General features: G+C 41.5%; 1 protein-coding gene across 3 annotated transcripts in view; it reads left to right on the top strand.

Moving 5' to 3' along the window:
• The window catches only part of EML4 (EMAP like 4), a 163,689-nt gene extending 147,568 nt beyond the window's left edge, over window positions 1–16,121 (top strand). For 2 of the 3 annotated variants that reach the window (XM_074579551.1, XM_074579550.1), the window contains exons 19-24: window positions 2,480–2,568; window positions 3,718–3,815; window positions 8,710–8,797; window positions 10,084–10,182; window positions 14,594–14,724; window positions 15,240–16,121. In XM_074579551.1, the coding sequence (XP_074435652.1) occupies window positions 2,480–2,568; window positions 3,718–3,815; window positions 8,710–8,797; window positions 10,084–10,182; window positions 14,594–14,724; window positions 15,240–15,704 (970 nt within the window). In that variant the 3' untranslated portion in view covers window positions 15,705–16,121. The remainder of the gene's footprint in view (window positions 1–2,479; window positions 2,569–3,717; window positions 3,816–8,709; window positions 8,798–10,083; window positions 10,183–14,593; window positions 14,725–15,239) is intronic. The other variant, XM_074579554.1, reaches the window with a different exon arrangement.
• Window positions 16,122–22,276: the final 6,155 nt, after the last annotated feature.

Consider the following 22,276-nt stretch of genomic DNA (forward strand, 5'->3'; position numbering starts at 1 on the left):
GAGGACCGGTGTCATTAAATGCTGTCTCCTAATGCCAGACGAAGTTCAGTGTGCCGTCTTGAGAGCAGCAGCAGTTTTGCATTGTGTTTGATACTGCACAATACCACCTCTGTGCTTGCAGTAAAACAGGGGGTTTTTGCATATTTTTCTGGTTGCATTTGGCTTTGGGTATTTTTCACTTTATATAATATTAGCTGGAGGGTTACCTGGTTCAGGTAACACTCTCAAAGGACCAACCTAAAGAGGCTAGCATCAAGAGGCATGTCCCCACCACAGCAGGCTCCCTGCCCTGCCCTGGCTGTGTATTTTGGGACACGAGGGCTCAGCGCTCCCCTTGGCTCTCTGGCAGAAGCACAGTGCAGCATGGTCACCCACAGGAGGGCATGGGAAGGGGGTACCCGTCTGCTTCATGGAAGAAGGCTGCTGTTGGGTGTTACTGTGCTCATAATCAGGTTTTTTTTGGTGTGCCGCAATTATGCTGCTCGAAATGAACAAATCATGTCGTGTCATCTTGCTAGATAAATAGATTTTACAGCGTAAGTTTTCTGGTAAAGCAAAAGGTCTGTGTGTTGCCCACCTGAGCTGAAGCAGTGAGGACCCTCCACCCTGTGCTGGATTCAGGAAAAGACAAATAAGAATGAGACAGTGGGACACTGGCTTTCAGACCAGCTTCTTGTCTGGTTTTCAAGCAACATGACTCCAATTCAGTGATGCCTCCGTGTGTGTTCTTCACACTTCTGTTGTCATCCCATCAGGATGTACTTTCAGAGCAGTCTTGCCATCATGATGGAGTGATTGGTTTTCTTTCTATGGTGGCAAAATGGCATAGGTACCCTCTCTCTTCGCCCCTGCCAAACCCTTTTGTGGTTTGGAGAGGTTTTTTCTTTAATATCCACACCCCATCAGAGTTATCAGCCAGGTAACATTTTAGTGAAGTATTTGGCAGGGCCAAAGCGGGACATAGTTTGAACTAAGTAGCAGAATGGTAACTCCTAATGCATTCAGAGAACCTTCAAAGCTTCAGTGTGTAGAAACCAAAAGTCAACTTTCAGCAAGGAGCCTCAGCAGAGAAACTCTTAAGTGTAGTTTCTACTGCTTTCCAGTGCAAACATTAGCTGTTCTCCACTGGTTCCATCTGTCTTGCACACAGATTATTCAGCAGTCTGTGGCATGTGGGGCTGAGGTTCTTTTACGTGTATGTCATTTAATTTCTTTCATGTGGTTCCTTAACCACAAGCTGGTTTTAAGCCACTTGGGACCAGGCCACTTTCTAGATACCTAGCTGCTGGACACTGGATCAGCACAAGCTGGAATCTCATCTCCATCAATAGAAAGCAGCAATGGGCGCTGTTGTTCCTGGAGTTTGTTTTAGGTTATATAAGTTTGTTATGGAATAAGTGGTCCTAGCTTTAGCGATGTTCCATGGAGTTCACTAGGAGACAGTGGGTGGAATTGCCTTAGTCATTTCCACAGTGTGTGAACTCGAGGTTTGCCGCTGGGGACGGAAACCTGGCTGCAGTGTGTGCACGTGGTCGTGAGATCAGTTCAGGGCAAATAAATTAAATTCTGAGTACAGCTTTACTGTATTTAGCCATGTTGCCATGTTCCATTTTCATGATAAACATGTCTGTGTATATATATATTTATTAAATTGTTATTGTCTTGCTAATGTTCTCTATATTTAGGAGTTAGATGGGCATCAGAACTGTTGCAAAATGCCCAGGTTCTGCTGATCTTGCCCATCTTGCTATCAGGGGATGTCTCAGTGTACTGGCCACTGAATTTTTGTAAGCTTCTCTGAGCTTTTTACATGTGCCTCGTAACTAATAATGCAGCTTAAAAGTTATTGTTAATTACCTTAGTTATAAATCATCCAAGCAGGAAATTAAAAAAAAAAGCTAGGTTATGAACCATCACATTTCAGTAAATGGTTATTCCTTCTTACTTTGATAAAATAATTCATTTATGGTCTGAGGGGAAAATACCGAATTAGAATATACTTTGTGTTTAAAATGAGTATGGAAATGTTTTCCACTCCCTACTTAACTACTTTTGGTTTTGGGGTTTTTTTTAACTTTGCTTCATACAATTTGAAAGATCGGGTTTTATATTAAAGCTGTTCTTCAAAATGGGTAAGAAGTAGATTAAAATTCAGCTGTAGCCTTATGGCTTCAGGATGATAAGATGCAGTCATATTAGCTATCTGGTGGCATGTTTATCATCCAGTGGACAATTTGGTGATTACTACAATGTTCAGGGGAGGGGGAGAAAATGGGCCGTATCTAGAATCTTTTATATATTCTTCAGTGAAACTTGTATTGCTTTGTGAACCAGAAAAGCGTTCCATTAAAAACAGATGTTCGCTGTGCTGCCCTTGAGGGGCTAGCATAAGGAGATGAAGGCAGGCAGTGATTATTGCTCTTTTGCTTGCTTTTTTGTTTAGTGGAAGTGATACTTACTGGAATTCTCCTCTCCCTAGGTGGTTTGTTTTGGATGCAGAAACGAGGGATCTGGTTTCAATACACACTGATGGCAATGAACAGCTCTCAGTGATGCGCTACTCAGTAGGTAGGCAGACTTTTATGTCCAGAATAATTGCTGATAAATGAGATGTCTGTTCTGTTAAACAGCGTTAAACTACTCCTCAGTCACTAGAAAAGGCAGAGCTTTGAAAAAAATTGTTTTCACATGCTTAATATATAACTGAATACACATTTGTTTTTGTATAACTGCAAACATTACAGTCGCCTTTCCTTCACGTTGAACCCTGCTGTTATAATAAATGTTAGCTTTGCTCCCAGAAAAATTAAAAGTTCTCAACTAAATAGTTGACAGGTTAACAGAAAAGTCTGTAAAAAGCTTAGTATTTCAATGATGTTTTAATATACTACTTACTTAATTTTCAAGTTTATTAATACAAAACCATAAAACCAAGCTCAGGTCTGTCTGAAACTCAGAGCTGTTTGTTAGGTATTTCTATGGGGATTACACGGAGCCCAAGCCAGCGTTGAGTCTCTTTTTCAGACGTGATGTGACAGATCATCAGAGGCTGACTCCTCTCTGTTAAAACTGGATGGAAGAACACTCTTGTAAATCTGTTTCTTGTTTTCTTTTGGATAACATGCCATGTCAGTGGGCAAAATGTTTCTCTGCTGCTGCCACATCTGCCAAGTGCAGCAATTTATCTTAAAGCACTAAAGCACTGGTGTTCATTGACACTAGAGGCATTTGATTGGGATTCAAGGCAACTGTTGTCCATGTACTTTTTTTTTTTTTAATCAAGACAACACAGGTTAGAAAACTGCTTATAATATTTAAATGCTCCACTTCTTTAGACATTATTTAGTGCTGATTTATATTCAGCCCCCCGCCCCCAAAGCTAAGCTAACTATAGAGTAAATACTGTACTGCGTTTTTTGTGATATAGAAAACTCAAGCCTGCCTGCTGTCAACTGTTCCCAGAAATCCAGTGCAGTCTGATGACTTACACCCTGTCCGTTGGACACTTAAAAAAGAAGTGAAAGATCTTTCTCAAAATACAAACCCACAAAGTAAACAGATACTGAAAAACAACATGATGTAAACAGTTATGTATCCTTAAATACACTTTGTAAGCTCTAGTTTAATTGAGACTATTGTCTTAGTGATAAATCTGAAATCATTAAGATTTGGAAAGCAAACATTCTGTTAATTTATGTCAAATATTTTGTCTTGCAGATGGCACCTTACTTGCAGTTGGATCCCATGACAACTTTATTTACCTCTACGTAGTAACAGAAAATGGAAGAAAGTATAGCAGATATGGAAAATGCACTGTAAGTTTTGGAGCAAATATAATCAGTAGTTCTTGCATTTTGATCTTATACATAACACTAAGATGTTAAGCAGTGGATGCTTTTCTGGTTTTAGTTTTGGTTATACGTTTTATGGAGTTTTTTTCAGCACTTGATGGATTTTAAACTTCAGTCTGATGAGTGCTGCAGCCATTAGTATTAGGTGAACACTTTTGCATAAAATATGGCTAATTTCTCCAACTACTGACATTCTTTGAAATGGGAAATTAGCAGTAAGATGGAGAAATGCCTTGTTACCTATATTCTGAAACTTTTTTGGGGAAAATATTATACTTGTTTGGGGGGTATTTTCCCCCTATTGGTAAAGTACTCCTTGGACCAACATAACATTAGATGGTGGAATTTCGTTAGAATATGTAATTTTGGAGGTTGCAAATATGCACTATTTTCATCTGTAATTGTTACTACAAAATTTGGAATTGGAGGATGTGTTAACAATAAATTTCTGGCTCAGGGTGAATAAATGTAAGTGTAGCAGAAGTAGTGGAGTTTATATTAGTCCTTACACTTACATAAGGTTGTCCTAGTGCTGAAAAGACATACCTGTTTTTTTTTCCTTAAGTGTTTAGTTATCTAATGACCTGGCTTAAAGTTCAGCTATTTCTTTAGGTTATTAGGAATATTTACATAAAGAACATCTGAACCTTAATGGGATTTGTAAATGATATCATAAGAATAGGTTCACATTTCACATGTGAAATGTTGGGGTTTTTAAGGAATGCATCCCCTGCTCAAACACTGTTCACGTTTGTCACCAGTTGCATTTCTTCACTTTTAAAAATACAAGAGCTTCTTAAGCTGCTTTGTTAATTTGAAAAGGGAAGGTAAGGAGATCATAAGGCTGAAGTGTGGGGTTTTGTTTTCTTTTAATTTCTAACTTTGGTTGGGTTTTTTTGCCTTTTCTACAGCCTTTGATGCAAGTCTTGCAGTGGAAGCTGTTAGTTAGGGGGAAGGCTGGCATTAGCCAGTCCTTTAGTGCCATGTACAGTGTCTTTGAGAGATTTCTACCCATTGTTTGGCTGAGGACGCCCCGTGTTGCTGGAGCAGGGGGGTCCAGACCAGCCTGGGTCCAGCTGCTGCTGGGGGCAGAGGGCTGCCAAGGCAGTCAGGAGTGGTGGGTTTGCCCCACCCCTGTGGTCCGGAGGCTGGAAGTGGGGGCTTGGCGCTGGCATGGGATGTGGCTGGGAGGGAAGAGGCTGTTGGGTGCGCTGGGGACTCCTCAGTGGCAGGGTTGTGGTGCGGGGTGAGCCAGGGCGTCCTGCAGCCCTCGAGGAGGGTGGTGATGGGATTAGCTTCATAGCGCAATGGTCGTGAGACAAGAAGTTGGATCTGCAGCCTTCCTGGGGAGCTCAGGCAGTGAGGAAAAGGCTGAGCCTACAGGCAGGTCAGACTGGGGGCCCGGTGCTGCCCGGGGATGGCAGCAGATGACAGTGCCTCAGTACAGCATTTCACCCCATCACTTATTTTTTTTCAACCATAAAAGATAAAGTCACTCAAAGATGGCTAATCTTAACGTATGTAACATTTAGCTCACTATGTTCTTTAGGGCCTCTGTGAGCTCTTTGAAGATGTATGAGATCATTTATTTCTGTATATTATATGCATTATGTTCAGGAGAGAGCATATGGCAATTTAAACCAGCGTCGATTGATGCTTGGGCCCCCTTGCCCCTACGTTGTAGGACAGTGTTTCGGAGGTGCAATTAGTTTGCAGAGAATACCACTTTATTTAATAATGTTACTAGTAAGTGATCTCGTAATTCTAAAGCTGGGAATATTAAGCAATAACCAGTTTCCCGTGTACCTAAGTATGGTGAAACTGCATTGAAACAGAAAGCACCACCCCACTGAAAAGGATTTCTCTCCTTCCTCGCCTTTTTCCTCCTGTATGCAGCTTCTTGTCAGGCATCTGTACGTCTGTCTGTACCTCTGCCTTGGCAAGAAAGGGGTTTGTAGAAATTGGGATGGGAGAAATGAACGTTGTTATGCTCGTGCAGAAGGGTTAAGGCTCAAAGCAGATTTCAGTTAACCACTTTTTATTATTTTTTTCTTCAGTCTGAGTGACTGTGCGTAGAAGCCAAAATTAGCAGCCTGGTTTGTGTCGGGGCTGAGCTGCCCTGACCCTCCCCGCCTGCGCAGAAGGCAGCAGCGTGTCGGCTGGCCCGAGCTCGCGCTGCCGGTCGGGTTTCAGGCGCCCTGTGCCTCCCCTCAGCTGCCTGCCAGCACCCTGACGGCTCGGTACCAGCTTGATGCTGAGCAGGGGGGACACCCAGGCACGCTCGGGACCCGGAACGCTCTCCTGGCCGGTGCTGGGGCCCTGGCACCGCGTCCTTCTGGCGTTCTTCTGTCATTCAGTAGCCTTGCGGGTGACCTCCAAGTAGTATGACTCAGTCCTCCTGGTAGTCAACTTCTGGTTGTTTCTTCCAACTCGAATACGTTATTTGAATACTTTCACAAGGATTTTATCTACTGAACCGGCATCAGCTTGTGCATAAGGGCTGTATGCCCACTGTTGCGTTTAAATCCCCTTTCAGTCACAACCAGGCTTTCTGCGGCTGCCAGAGAGGCGAGCCGCTGATCTGTGAGCGTGTTTCCACGGTGAGGGATGGTGTTGGTTGGGATCAGAAAGAATTTCAGATGAGCCGAAACAACCGTTTCGACTTGTGCAGCTGTTTTTTGAGGGCTCCAGCTATGCAGACAGCAATGTGAAGGTATGGGCTGGGTTATGAACTTCCAGCTTGTCAGCAGCTCCGAGGTAGCTGGAGCTGTCTCTGTTTGTCTTACATTGCAGATATCTGTTAGCAAAGGAGAAGCAAGTGCCCTGCATTTACGAAGAGGGCCATGGAGCGTGACAGGCAGCCACCCTGCAGTATTTGATACACTGGACTTAACCTGAAATAATTAGCGTGCCTGTCCTATAGGCTGTGGGCGTTTCAGCCCTTGCACCACTTAAGTCTGAAGCAGATAAACATTGCCAATGAAGGAGAGGGGTTTTGTTTAGTCGGATAGTTTTACTAGCCAGTGATAATGTGAGTAATTATGTTTGCTGTATATAAAGGCACAGAAAAGGAAAGAGTAAAAAGTTGCCTTATCAGTGGGCAGCTACCAGAGAAAGATTTTAATAGAAAATGGGATCGTCCCATTGAAAATATTATGACAGTGTTATGTTCCAGTTCATCATTCGGTGATCGCTTGCCTGAAGGGATTTTGCAGCGTGGAGCCCCCTGGCCAATTGCTTTGTTCCCTCCCCCACCGCCCGCAGGAATTGTAACAGCTGCCAAATGTCTGGCAGGATTTAGTAAATGACTGACCAGTTCTTTTCCATGTTGGAGTTTCCTTGCAAATTTGAAGACTTGGAAAATATTGGGGGGGAGAAAAAAATCCTAGCCAATTGTGCATTTGTTTGGGTTTTTTTCGAAATACCAAGTTTGCATGTTGATATCATATATCTCACCCATGACTGCAGAGTAGTTATGTCAATACACAGTTCCTCTACTTGAGGCAGAGACTAGTTCATAAGTAAATAAATCTTAAAGGCTAGCTTTTCTCCTAAATGTTTTTGCAGTCTCACAGAGAGGACCTGGGGACAGGGAGACAGGCATGGGTGTATTTCTACATGTAATTCTGGAAGCCATCAGCATCTCTTGGAGCTGTCTCTAGTGGAAGCTGGCGTGGTGGGTGGCACGGCAGCCAGCACAGTGCTCCAGCAAGGAGCTGGCACGGCGGCTGCAGGCTGGGCCAAGAGACCTTGCAGGGGACCAAGGGACACCATCTTCATAATGCCCACTGATGAATTGGCATCTGTCACTCAAGAAGGTTTTGTTGGCTGGCAGAATGACTAGGAAGGGGAGAAAATGGATGGTCTTAACAAGGGGAAGAGGGGCAGTAAGAAGAAATGGAAGGGCAGAAGAAGCAGCGAGTGACATAGATGTCACTTTAATGAATTTTCTACCCCTTCCGCTACACAGAAATAATTTATTCCTACCTTATACAGCTTGTCTGGAGCTTCTCAAGTCTTTATTATTACTAGTAATATTATTATTACTACAAAAAAGTTTGCACACAGGAAAAATATTCTGACCAGCTGCATTTAGCTTCTCCCTGAAAAACAAAGATGGGTGTTTAGCCCTCAGGGTGCTCGTGGTAGTGATAACTAAGCAATTAGGCTCAAGTATTTAGATTCTTATATAGATGCCCCTGTGTCTATAGAGAAGACTCCTTTCGAAGCTGGCACTAACATGTATGCAGTGTAAGCAGCGTGGCAGAAACTTTCAAAAAGCTTACAAGGGTGTTCTTGTAACACCAGTCCTTGATCTTGTAGTTTTACATGGTGGTTGTTAACTGAGGTAGCCTAATTTTTTAGGATGAGCAAAGATTATTTGAAAGTGTGTGCGTTTAATGGGAGTTACTTTGAATGGATAGAGAAATAAAATAGAGTCCTATTTGTCACTTTCCTGTTGGGATCTAAAAATGATCCTGTGCAAACTACTCACCTTTCTCAATTAGTAGCCATGTATGCCTTCTTAATTCAAGTACGAATGTGAGTTCATCAATATTTTAGTAACATACCTTCCGGGAGTAAATCATTCTGGGGTCTGAGAGGGACGACACCGTTTATAAGTGAAGAATCTACCGTGCGGTGGGAGAGGCACGATGCCCAGCCTGCGGTTGTTTAGCTGTTAGTGAGCGTGGCACTGGGGAGTAAAGAGCCTTTCAAAGGAGCACCAGTGAATCGTGGCGGACCTGGGGTGGGTGGGGAGATGCTTTTTTTGCTGTTAACTACCCCATCTGTGGGTGCAACTTCTGTTTGAATTAAAATACATGTTTCACACTGGTGTTACTGCATTCTTCTCCAGGGACATTCCAGCTATATTACACACCTTGACTGGTCCCCGGACAACAAGTATATAATGTCAAACTCAGGAGACTATGAAATACTATACTGTAAGTATGATATTAAACACACTGGAAACAGAAGTATGTATTAGCTGTCAGAATATTTAGAAGAGTGTGTTTGATCAGGACTGTACAAAATGCTTACTGACAAAGGAACCAATTTGAACTTGTGTAACCCGATATCTTGATGTTATTCAGAGCTGTGTGTTACCTAATGGCAACGCCAAATATAGCTTACTTCTTTACAAGGTCATAAATCAGTTTAACAGCGTAGAATTTACAGAACAAGCGGCACTACATTTTGATGTTGGCCCAAAGTTCTGTAGATTGAAAATAATATATACAGTTATCTAATTAATGTCAACGCTACCAGTTATTTGGGGGGAATAAAATCAATGGGTCTGTGCCACTGTTCTGTTCTGGGCTTTCTTTTTTTAAACTTTCTCTTGGCTGGTGGTGTTGGAAACTAAGCAAAGCAAGGATACTACTTTAATGAGTTAGTGGTAATAATGTTTTTGTGATTGTCTTTTTTTAATAAGTGAAAATATGAATTTAATAGATAGTGATTGTGTCAAAAGTTCATCATGCATGTTGCGTATCACTCTGGTTTTAAATTGGTTTTTGTATTCTTGCCTTTCTGTGGCTTTAACGAGATCCAGGAGGATTGTAGTTCTGCTCCTGTTCAAGCAAGAAGAGCCATCCGTTTAAATATCTGTCACCTTAACATGCTCTTTCTGCGTGTTACAACTTAGGTTTCAAATCTGGATAATGCAATACCTCAATCTACCAAAAGGAAGTGTTGGTGTTTATAGCTGCCTGTGTAGGAAGGCAGAGCTGTGACCTATTAGTAGTGGGCTGGTGTATTGAAAGATGGACATTCTTTTGGGAAACAGTCTTTTCTTTTCTAATTGGAAAGAAAGAAAAGCAGCCTAAGGCTTCTCCAGCAGGAGTTTATCACTGTTTTAAAAGCAGAGCTTCCCAAATGATTGATTGAGTTTTAACACATCAATGGAGCTGGTAGGAAGGAGAAATTATTCTATTATAGATTCTGTTAAAGCAATTTGTACAGTAGGTAGCAGGGGACCCAAGCTGCAGGGAAGTGTTTTCAAGATACGCTGATCTGAAGAGGGAAATAAGAAGTAAATGTGAATCTTAAATACCAAGCGAAGCTCCAAGTTATCTGGAATTTATAAAGGTACTGGTCTGTCTTTACCTCTACGATGTGATTCCAGATTGGTTTTAAGATGTGTTTATTTACTGTCTTAGCACCTTCAAAGAGTACGTATGTAAATATAAAATTATATGGCATAACTCATCATTCACTTTTTTTACAGGGGACATTCCAAGTGGCTGTAAGCTAATCAGGAATCGTTCTGACTGTAAGGATATAGATTGGACGACATACACTTGCGTGCTAGGCTTCCAGGTGTTTGGTAAGCACCATTTAACTGGCTTTTAAGCTGTTCACACTGTGCTTTTGTGTTTTCTTTTGCTTCAATTTGTCATTAGAAACAAGCTGTTAATGATTATTGAGAATGGTGCTGAGATGACAGACCAAAGAGACTGGCCGCAATACTTGTCTGTGATACAGAGCACTGGCTGCTCTATAGACAATGTGTAATTGATTTCTATTTAGTCTTGAAGTTTGGGACTTGATTTTTCTGCTGTCATTTTAGGCTGCCAGTTTTGGAGGCACTGAAGCAAAAAGCTGATATTTTGAAGTGCTCATATGGCACATGTGCATTCTCCTTTGCTTACCTTGTTTTGGGATAGGAACAAGACTATGTGAGCATAGGTTATAGTTCATAACTTAAAATCAGGACAACACTTTTATACCTGTAGTCAAAGCTGAGTAATATATACTGCTTTTAAAGGGTAAAAATGCTTTAAAGATTAAATAGATTCTTTACCTAGTAGTTGTGGGGCAGTTTTTTAAATGTACAGAAAATTTACAAAGCTGACAGATCTGGTTTTAACAGTGCGGTTTGAGACTGCGGCAAAACAGTTCACACTGCTTTTGCTGAAGGCAGCTCTGTTGGCCATACAAGAGGAGTCTCTCTGTGAGGGGTTCAAAAGTGTGGTTCAGCCTGTCAGTGCTGTGAAACCAAGTTGTGTGAGCAGGATGCTGAATGTCTCGCTTCCACCGCTGAGATCAGAAACCTGCCTCTATTCTTCATGTAGAAAACATCAAAAACAGGTAAATCAGCAAATTCTGTAGAGGTGAGAGTTAGGTCTACAAATCTTTCCTTTTACAAGGAATTAAACTTTTGAGTATTGGTTCATATGCAGGGTAGAAGAAAATCAGGTAAGTCTTTCCATAGCTTTTGACGCCTATCGTGCGTATTTTAGGACTGTCATGTGTCCAGTGAGTAAGTAGTCGTAAAGGATTGCAGTGGATTTGTGGGTCAACACTGACACTCTTCTGTGGCATGTTGGTTGCGGGGAGGACATTTGGTGCTTGTAACCAGGCTTGATTTCCCTTCTGGGTACCAAAAATCTGAGGCAGAGCAGGGAAAAGAAAGGGATCAGAGAAGGAAGCTGAATGGTTGATAAACTGCGTAAATATTTTTGAGTTGTTTGGAGCTGGAGGTAGGTAGCAGAAATAAATAGGAGCGTGCTGTTTCTGGAGCTGAATACTGTTGCTTATTGCTACTTTGATGAAAATATTGGCTCCCATTAGCCTGAGAATCATGAACTGCATTGTGTACGTGTTTGTTTTTATTCAGTCTGTCTGGGGGAAGTAGAGAGTGGGTGGCTGTTTCCTCCTGATGCTCTGTGCATGGAAGCCTAGGCTAGCAAGGAACTGGTCCACAGCAGTCGTTTCCTCCCTGTCTTTGCTACTGCAACTGAAATAATAGTGCAACAGAAATATCTCTTTTTTAAAATGGAGTGTCAGAAGATTCAGGAGACACTAGAGAAAATGAAAAGCAAAACTCTCTGTTTGACACTACTGTGACATCTTTCTCCAGGAGCAATGAAAAAAAATTTTGTAAGGACTCCTTCTGGAATAGCCTTGGAGCTGAAGCCATTTTACATTTTATGCAGAGTACTTAAATCTACCAGAAAGGTGGAGGTAGCAGACGGTGGCTCTGTTCCTACTGAACTCTTATCACGACGTTTGGTAGTTGGTAGAGCAGACTGGATAAGGGGAGCAGCTCTGTGAATCCCAGTGCTTTCCCCGAAGTGTCCTTTACTCCTGACCTATGGAGATGAGGTGTGGGAGTGCAGAAAGAGTTTTGTTTCACGTCTAAACCATTGGCTTTGTCTCTTTAACAGCTGTTGGATAGAAGCTACTGGTGACTCAGGCGAGGCTGGAGATGAGCAGCTCCCATAACTGCTGTTTTGAGAAGCCTTTTTACTTTTTGTTTTTAAGTAGTGGATAAGTCCGCTCATCCTGTCTGCATTCTGCTTTGGATTAATATGAACTTGAACCACTCTGGATTAAGTTTAATTAGTCTCAACTGCTTTCAAAATCTTCAGTGTTCCAGAGGACCTGGGAGTGAAGTAGATAAAGCAGATAATGTGATGTTATTCTGGGGCAGAACAGAACATATTTAAACTTCCTAGCCAAGATTCATCATGTTTTAATTTTATATTGTCTGGTAGTCTGACACCCTTTGCAGAATCTTAAAATTATGGCTTGGTCTCAGACAAAGGCAAGTATTTTCCCATTAAATCAGACAGTGCAGCTAAGCCAACCTAGCAGATACTTGCTGCCCGAAGGAAAAGTCTGGCTTTGACCCCAGGGTCAGCTGGCTCAGGGATCCAAACAAGCTGGGGGCCGCTCGCTTTGATGTTCAGGAGAGAGGGTTACGTTTATGGGATTTGGGCTTTTGGGGTATGTGTTTTACTAATTAAGCTCTGTGGATAGTGTGTCCGTAGGCTCAGGCATTGAACTGTTGTCAGCAGAAGAAAGGGGATGGAAATGCACGGTTCGGATGAGAATAGCATCGCTCCTTTTTGGCAGTTGATATTACTGTATTGGCTCAGCAGTATCAGCAGTCTGCACCCCGAGCACTTGAAGTCACTCTCTCATTTACTGCACGCTTCCCACACTTCCTCTGAGCAGATTCTTTTGAGACGTTTACTCCTGCCTAGCAGAATTTATTAAAATTTAAGTGCTGCTGTCGTACTTAATAACTAACAAAGTCCTATTATTTTGGGGGGGTTGTTATTTTTACAGTTATTAAGAACTAAGAACTTGGTCATATTAATGTCCTGTTTTTTCCATGTTTGCTTGATGCATTGAAAGCAAATCCTGCTGTCTTATGACAAAAGGTTTGTCTTACCTTTAGAGCTGCTAAAGGAATTTGTGAACACAAAAGATGTTTAATAAGAGATGCAATCTTGAATATTAGTCTTTTCAATCTAAAATTGAAAAGAAGAAGAAATGGCGTAGCTGTTTGGCACAGTCTGCCTAGGGTGGTAGCTGAAACTTCAGGAAACTGATTTGAAATTCATTTATTATTCCCATCTGATAACAGTATTTTGTATATAGAATGCAGGAGAAAGTTAAAATTCATTCATTTTATGCTACTTGAAAATTCTTAAATCATATATGTTTTTCAGATTGATTTCATTGATGTGTGAGCACTAAAATATTTCCGAATACTTTCCTTAGCATTTCATGTCTTTGTGTAGTAAATTACCTGCAGTGTAATTTATTGGCGTTGTAACAAGCTTAACAAGCTGCATTTGTTATTGTTCAGAGAAAATAAAGTTCTTACTCCACCCACTGACAATGGAAAAAAAACACATTAAAGTTAAACGCTATTTGCCATTTTGCTTAAAAATAAGAAGAGATACTGTGGGAGTTTGAAAAAGATAAGGCAATTCTAAGTCAACGTTTTGTGCTGTACAAAATAGTAGACAGCACATGTGTTTTATTTTACCAAAGTCAATGGGAGGAAGAAGATATTTTCATACTTGATAATGGACATCCCTCTCAGTCAATCACACATACAGTTTTTTGGGGTGGGGGGTGAAATTTGAGGGGCAGAAAATTCCTTCTAACTCCTGAGCTAATCAGAAACCCAAGTCTGAGCTGTAAAAATATGGGACCTTTGACACAAATTAGCGTCTTATAACCTCTTGCTTACCTTTTGTTCAGCTTTTCTTGCAGATGTGAATCATAAGTTTTGTTATGGGAATCTCTAGGGTCTTTATTTTTTGTTAAAACTAGAGCCTCCCCCCTCCCCAATTTGTTCAGTGCTTTTCCTCCAGGCAATGTTGTTATTCTTTTGTCTAGACATATCAGTGTCATTCTTTTCACATAAAAGCATATTGAATTGTACTTAAGCACTTGACAGCACTTACGTCTATGAAACTTGCACAAGATGGCTTTCTGTGCAAAGTATCATCAGTCGTCTCCTTTGAATCATGCAAATACTAAAAGTTGTTCCAGTTTTAAAATAAAACCAAAAGAAATCTTTGCATAATGTACAATACCTGGGCCTGTTCCATGCTTCAGCATCAGTCTTGCTTTTAAAATGCCTGTGCATGAATGAAAGTGTTAAATTAAGAGTTGCCAGATTTAGCAGCAAACTTATAATAAGCGTTAAAGAAGACTGAGGTTTTGAAGGGGAAACGTATCGAGCCCAAGAGGTTATCCCGGCCAAGGCCAAGGGTTTGGAGGAACCAGGGGCGCGGGAGCAGCGTTAGACTCGCAAAGTATCAATGACATTTAATTCAACGCATATTCTGTTTTCCAGTTGAATGTCTTATTTACCTTTTGTTAAGCTTCCCTTTTGTCGCAGCTTTATAAATTTTATTTTTATTTATGGATTGTCTTTTAATTTGTTTCTAAAACTACCACCACTAAATATCTGCTCTTCTCTCTCCTAGGAGTTTGGCCCGAAGGATCAGATGGGACAGACATAAATGCCCTTGTCAGATCCCATAACCGAAAAGTGATAGCAGTTGCTGATGATTTTTGTAAGGTCCATCTCTTTCAGTATCCCTGTTCCAAGCCAAAGGTAAGTCTAGACCAGTCTCGTCTATGTGCTTGTTTGCATAAAGCTTTCCTTGCCAGACACCTGCTTCCAGCTCGGTTTTTTTGGAACCTGGCAGTCAAATAGCTCATTTATATTTGAGAACAGTGCTAGAGGTGAAAGCATAGTTTTCCCCATTAAGTTTATATATAAAATAGAAAATATGAAATAATACAAAATATGAAATAATATACCTAAAAGTGAAGTGGCAATAGTTATCCTTAAGTCCTGGAGCAGAGGCTTGGTGCTTTCTGTTTGCTGGCCTTGGTGTTAAGTCCATTACTTTTTGCACAGAGAACTAAATCTGTCCCACGTCACAAGACTTAAGAAGAGAGGATGTATTGTGGGGGGAAACCTAATATATATATGTAATTCTTTACTGTTATGTGAATAAAGAGCTGTCTTGAAGGGCTAAGCAAAAATAGTAGTAGTTTTAGATTTCGGTATCATGTGCTCTTCTGGTCAAGCATGTGATTTATCTTTCTGCTTGTTTTCCATAGGCTCCAAGTCACAAATACAGCGCTCACAGTAGTCATGTGACAAATGTCAGCTTCACCCATAGCGATGGTCACTTGATTTCAACTGGAGGGAAAGACATGAGTATTATTCAATGGAAACTCGTGGAGAAGGTTACCCTACCGCAAAATGACATTGTCGTAGACATCGGTGCAACCAAAGTGCCCGTCCCTGCCAGTGAAAACGCTGTACAGTCTCCTGCACCCCTTCCACAGCCTTTTAATGAAATGAACCAAAACGAAAGTGTAACTGGCAGCTCTCCGGCTTCTTTGGAGAGCAACTTGGAGCAGTCTGCGGAGGCCAGCGAGGAGCAAAGCGAGGAGCAAAGTGAGGGGAGCAGCCTGGATCCCGCCGAGCCGGGCTACGAGGAGCCCTCCAACGAGACAAGCGAGGAGCACAGTGAATCCACGGTGACTGAAGAGCAGGCAGATAACTCACCGGTGTCTTAACGCTCCCAGCTCAGGCGGTTGTTATTTTCCCTTGGTGTGCGTGCTTTCATTACAGGGTGAGGGTTCAAATAGGGAAAAGTAGCTGAGATTCATGACCACTCCAGCTTTTGAGTTTCAGTGAGATTTTTAGTCTGAGCTTCAGTTCAATGTGTGGTGGAACCATCCCAAGGGGCCTGGCTTGATGGCGTGTGTCAAGATCTGGTCACGGTTAGTAGTGAACATTACCATAGATCCATTTCAGTTCTGAAATTGCTGTCAGGAAGTGGCATGAAATATATACTGGAAAAAAGGTTAGCTCTGAGAATTAGCTGAAGTAGACCACCTTAACGATGTGAAAGTGCTTTCTGAAAGAACTAAGCTGATGGGAAGCGCTGAGCTGTTCCAGCTGGGGAGTACAGTGCTGCTTTTTCCAGGTGCAAAGACAAACCGAACAAAAAAGCAACCAAAAAGCTCTTTGTAGGGCTGTCTTCCTTTGTTTTTTCTTAACAAGAAAAATAGAGGAAAAACAATGTAACGATGCCACATGTATGGCAATGCCTTCTTGATCTAACACGTATGCAATTTTCTAACACTACTAATTCTTAGTGGAGTCTGGATGCGTTCGCAGTTGGTCTGCCCTGGGTGCTGCTAGTTCTAAGGCAAACCCTGTCGAGGAACGGTGTCAGCTGTTCCATTTTCACAGACTATTTAATAACAGACTAACCAAATACTGGCGTGTTTTCACTTTTCATGACCTGAAAGCTGATTTAAACTGCAGGACGTAATTGTCTTTTCAGAGAATTGCTTGCCTAGAGAGTTTGAAACTTAAGAGGGTCTTTACGGTGACTTTGATGTGAACGGCAGCGAAAGCGTGGCAAGAACACAGAAGTCAGATGGGCTCCAGAGTTAAACTTTAAGCCTTCAAGCAGAACTTGCTCCATCCTAGTAGGAGAAATATAAATACGGTTAACTTAAATTATTAAATTGGTGCTTAGGATTAGTATATTAAGTTGATATTTTTTTCCTCTGAATTTTTAGAGGTAACTCTAAGAATCGTTAAACTGCAATCTCTCTTCCCCCTTCCCCTCTGTCCCCCAGCTCCTTTAGCAGTTGTGATATAAGCATACAGTACTTTAGATGATGATGTGATTTTTTTTTTCCTAGACTTGCTGATTTTTGTGATTATTTTTTTTTGTTTGTTTCCACCCCACCACTCCCTGGGTTGCTCTAAGCCATGCAGCTCTCATGTGGCTATACCTGGCCAGTTACGGGATATCTTGGCATTTGTTATGCATTTGGAAAGTACTTTTTTTTACAAAGTTTGTCAGATAGCTACATTTTTTTTCTTAAGTGCATATGTTTCCTACTTTAAAAAGATATAGATTTACTGACAGATATCCATTTCCTATGTACTTGTTTATATTTTGATTACATAGAATTTTCTTTTTTAACTTGCTGCATTGTGCTGGTATTTTAGTTCTTAGTTAGAATATCATGTTTAGAAACTTTGGATGAGTTCATAAGTCTTAATTGTGCAAGCGTTTACGTGATTGTGCCATTCCAAAGTGCATCAAAACTGTCATTCCCTTTCTAGTATCTTCTCAGGAGAAATGCTACAGATCAGGTATTTAGTCATCATTTGGAAAGATAAAAACAAATGGACTCCCAAAGGACATTTAGAACATTTATATATAAAATATATAAATATATATATACACACACATATATATATATATAAAAAAAATATCCTCTTGTTTACAACAGTTCCAGAAAACCTCAAAGTAGTTCCCTTCAGATGGAGGGAGATATGGATTCCAAGCAACCCATCTGTTTAAACTGTGCTCTGTGCACAGAGTTTTGCTGGAGAGCTCTAGTATGCCTGACTTGCAAATTTGCCAAATAGCAGCAATGGAAGATAAAGGTCGACTCATCAAAGTTCTTGGTTGCAAATGAGGAATACGCTGTAGGTTTAGCAAATAATCTTAGTAAAGGAGAAAGGATTTTAGAGCTAACGAGGCACAGAGCTCTCTCTGTCATTTTTATGAACTCCACGTAAGCAACACATTTCTTTTTGGAACATCTGCCACCTGGGGTTGCCATGTAAAGTGAGAGTTATAGTTGTGATATTCTTGTGTTTGTAGTTCAGAAGACTCTACTAATATGCAAAAAGCCTTACAGCTTTCAATTGCTGGCAACTACTGTTTAACAAATAATTAAATCTGTGATAATGGATGGAAATGGGTGGGATTATGTAACTGTAGATGTTTTAGAAAAATAATTGTGAATGAATTATGATTAAGAGTGTTTCATGTGAAGATGTTTGAGCCATTTCTATCTATCATGCATTCCTGTCTCAAGGCAGAAAATTTTGAAGATAAAAAAATAAAATAATCAAAACAATACATTGCAGTGTCTTTCTCCATATCTGTTCTGCTTCCTTCTGTACTTAAAGTGGATGCTGTGATCACAGTTGCAATGTCTGGGTCTGTGCTTTTGGAAGAACCTTTTTAACTTAGGCTTTTTCGATAAACTCCCAGACTGCGTAAAAATAAGTTAATTCAGCACCATGAATAATGCCGTCGCTCCTAAATATTGACTTTGTTTACTTTTTGAAAGTTTTATGACGTTTCCCTTTTCCATTTTTGATTAACGGCCTACTAGCATTATCCTGCTGTAGCTAATTGATGGGCAGCAGAGGATTACAAATAGGTATTTGTCCTCATGCAAAGTCCAGTCGACCTTCCAGGGTTCTGCCAGAAGCTTGCTCCTGGAAGTCATGTGAAAAGTACAAGCTTATTTTGGATATAACGTGTTAAATACCTTGATGCTTCCACATTCCTGATCATCTCTGTCCAATTGCAGATCGGTGCAGAAGGTCGCAATAAGCTTAATATATTCCTTGTGAAAGATTCTCGGCCTTTTAAAACGCCTTTGAATCATCTCCATTTCTTGCAGCTGGTTTCTGTCCTTCGCAAAAGGGGAGGGTGGGGCAGAGAAGAAAGAAACCTGCAAGATAGCCAAATACCTCAAGTTTATCCTCGCTTAAAGGAAAAACAAACAAAAAAACATCAGTGCCACCCCCTGAGTTTGACTGGAAACCTCAACGTCCCCTCTTTTCCACCAAATTGTCAGGAGAATGCTGCTGTTCTAACTCGAGCAACAAGCAGATGTCCTCAGGTCATGCTGTGCTGTTTCCAGCTCGCTTGGCAACACCCCGTACCACTTTGCCCCGGGGGCAGCTGTGCAGTGATGCGCTTTTGTAGGCTCTGCTCCCTTTCTCTCCAAATTCACCTCATGGCTTTTGTTGCCGCTTCTCCTGGGATGCTTGGTAAGGCGGGAGTCTTTCTGAAGAGCAGGTCAGCTGGTCTTCTGCAAGCCTCCCTCAGCGTGGAGGCAGGGTAGGGCTCCAAGCGCCCGCGCTGTTGTTTGGGACAGCAGCATCTGCTGCCAGCTTGGGTGGCTGCAGCGATGGTACTTGTTACGCGAAGCTGAAGGTCAGGGTGGGAGCTCCACTAAGGCATAAAACTGTAGCAGCATCCCATTTTACACGATTGAACCTTCAGATTCTGCATCAAAATTTTTGTTTAGGTTGCATGGTAAAATACCTGAATAATATGAAATGCCAAGCTTATGGATTCTTCCAGTACATGTCCATGTTGGCCAGATGTCATGAAAAGTGATATTAATTGGATTTACATATAAAGGGCACTTTTAAGGATATGAGCACGTACTTTGGTTTGGGTTTTTTTCCCCCATATAAGTTCCAGGATAGGCGAGGAAGAGGCCTGGGGGTGTAATGATGAACCAAGGGTTCATCGGTAATGAATCATACCCATCATACCCATGGGATGGGTAATGATGAACCAAACATTTCTTAGGTTTGATCTCACTGTAATTCACATTAGAAATAACAAGTACTAGTTTTTGCATACGATGCGTGGCAAGTTCCAGCCTCTAATTTTTTTAAGCATCCTGAGAATGCATTGATAACGGCTTTGTCTCTGAAAATAAAGCAAAAATTAAATTTTGATTGTTATATTGATTACAGTCTGCATTGAACAGTACATTTTTCTACTATGTGCTTCAGCCTTTTTATTTCCTTCAGTTGGGTGCAGTATTTTGGTTGAATCAGGACAAAAATAAGTAGAACATCCTTGTGAAATTTAAGCTTGGCCGAGCCAAACAAACAACAAACTCTCCCTTCCGCTGCCTGATGCCAATGAAGTCTTGGTTCCTGGCAATGAAAGGATTAATATTAAGTGAGGCGGATTTTACTTGCGTGATATTTGTGCTGTTGGTTTGCTTTCCTTCTGAGCAAGTCCGAGCCCATTGCCTAATCTTTATTTCTGACAGATGTTTTATGTACTAATACTTTAATCAACGGAGAATGAAAAACTGCTTACAGTAGGATTATACAATTTGGAAGACTGGGCAGTGTACACGTTTTAATGCATTTAATGTGCGTGGTGGTGTCTTTGTACGCGTACACGTCTACAAGCATCAGGCAGATACGGCTGCTCAAGGCTGTTTCTTTTGTTTGAAAGAGGAATGTGGGTGACTTCTCACCACAGGGAATTAAGAAGGTTTAGGAGCATGGAGTAAAAAGATGTTCCCAGCAGGACAGCAAGGCGAGAGGACTGGTTTTGTAAAAGCGGACTGGACGAGGAGGCACGGTGGTGGGACAGTGGTTGTACCAGAGCTGTTTTTCCAAGGTCAGGTCCCCAGTACCCTTCTGTGTGCGGGTCCAGCTGTCCCCCTCCATCGGGGTGGGCTAAGCAGGAGCTCCTGACACGTCCTCTGAAGGCTGAAGTTTCCTAAGTGATATTTCACAAATGCAGGACACTCGTATAAATGAAAACCCCCTTCAGAGGTCTGCTAACCTAAAACTCGCTCGGTTACCTTAAACTGAGTGTAGGCCTCAGATTCCTCTTTATAAAAAGAGAGAAAAAAATGAAATGTGGAAGCTCGGGTGCCTCCAGGCACGGCTGAGCGTGTTACAGGGGTGCTGGGGAGGGAGGAGGAATGAAATGCCCCATTGAGGAGAGTCTCCAGTGGGTGGACTTCTGTTGCATTGAAGAAGGAAGGAAAAAAATCTAACCAAAACAAAAACCTGCTGGTACTGTTCTTAATGGGGGAACATTTAGACAAAACGACTAGACCAATTTTAAGGAAAGAAAGCAACATTACCACTAGATAATAAAAAAAAAAATAAATGTATAATTAACTCTTTCCACACACGTAGCCACCCAAATTGCTTTCTGCTAGGTTTTGTCTGTGTGCTAAAACCTAGAAGAGCTTTCACTTCTTCTGTTAGAAGTACTGGGTGGTTTTGAGAAACAGCAAGTTCATGGAGATTTTGGCCAGGTTTTATTTTTAACAAACAATTCTAGAAAACTTTGTTTTTTTCCCAAAAGTCCTACTAACAATCCAAAATCTGGAAAGAGTCTGCGTCTTCAAGGGGTATGTGTGGCCTTGTGATTTAAGAGGTGGGTTTTACAGCTCGGTGTCTGCTTCTGAAGGGGACCTCTGGGCACATCCCACCTCTCGCCAGACAACTGATCCCCTGCAGCCCCTGCTGCGTCCTTCTGTGTCTGTCACATTATTTGCTCTCCAGTAACCACCACACTTTGTTGGTTCTTTGGGACTGCTGTAAAAAACACTTCCTATACATTCTTAAAGACTGTATGAATTATGGTTGGTTATGTTGTCCCAGCTTTTTTTGATAAAGTCCCTTTAAGTTACTATTTTTAGAACACACTTTTGTATGGTGAGCCAAGTAAGTGCTCCACATAGCTCTTCAGACTTTATTCCCTATTGTGGGATGTTTCAGCAATTCCATGTTTCTGTCATGCATCGCTTGTTTCGCAACTTGACCTTGCTCTGCATCCTCCCCGTCGCGCAGCCCGCTCTTCGTCCTGCGTACGTCCCTGCCCTCCCAGGCTAAAAGCAAGAGGTGATGTTTGCTCTTAATGCTGCTTCAGAATTTATTTCAGCTTCCTTTAAATATGCTGTCTTGTCATTCCAGTATGCATGTGTGTGTTTGTCCCCTTTTCTCCTTCCCACAGCTTTATCAAATAAGATCAGTCCTTGCACTGGCAATAATTTTTCTTTTTAGTCTCTCTTAAGTCCGTTCACACTTTCCTATACATCTGTAACTGCATACAGAAAAATCATAGGGAAGGAAAATTGTAACCTGTCTGCATCAGACAAGGGATACAGCTTCAAAAGCTACCTAGTATGTAAGTATAAAAATCCCCAGTATTTTGTATTATATAAATGAGTGTTTCTGGTGTTGTGTGGACACTGGCAGTAGAATTGGAAACTTAAAAAACTATAGAATCCTAGAATGGTTTGGGTCGGAAGGAACCTTAAAGATCATCCAGTTCCAACCCCCCTGCCCTGGGCAGGGACACCTCCCACTAGACCAGGCTGCTCAAAGCCCCATCCAGCCTGGCCTTGAACACCTCCAGGGATGGGGCATCCACAGCTTCCCTGGGCAAACTGTTCAGTGCCTCACCACCCTCACAGTAAAGAATTTCTTCCCGATATCCAATCTAAATCTACCCTCTTTCAGTTTGAGGTTGTTACCCCTC

The sequence above is a fragment of the Larus michahellis genome, chromosome 3 (genome assembly GCF_964199755.1).
Source record: "Larus michahellis chromosome 3, bLarMic1.1, whole genome shotgun sequence".
NCBI classification, from domain to species: domain Eukaryota; kingdom Metazoa; phylum Chordata; class Aves; order Charadriiformes; family Laridae; genus Larus; species Larus michahellis.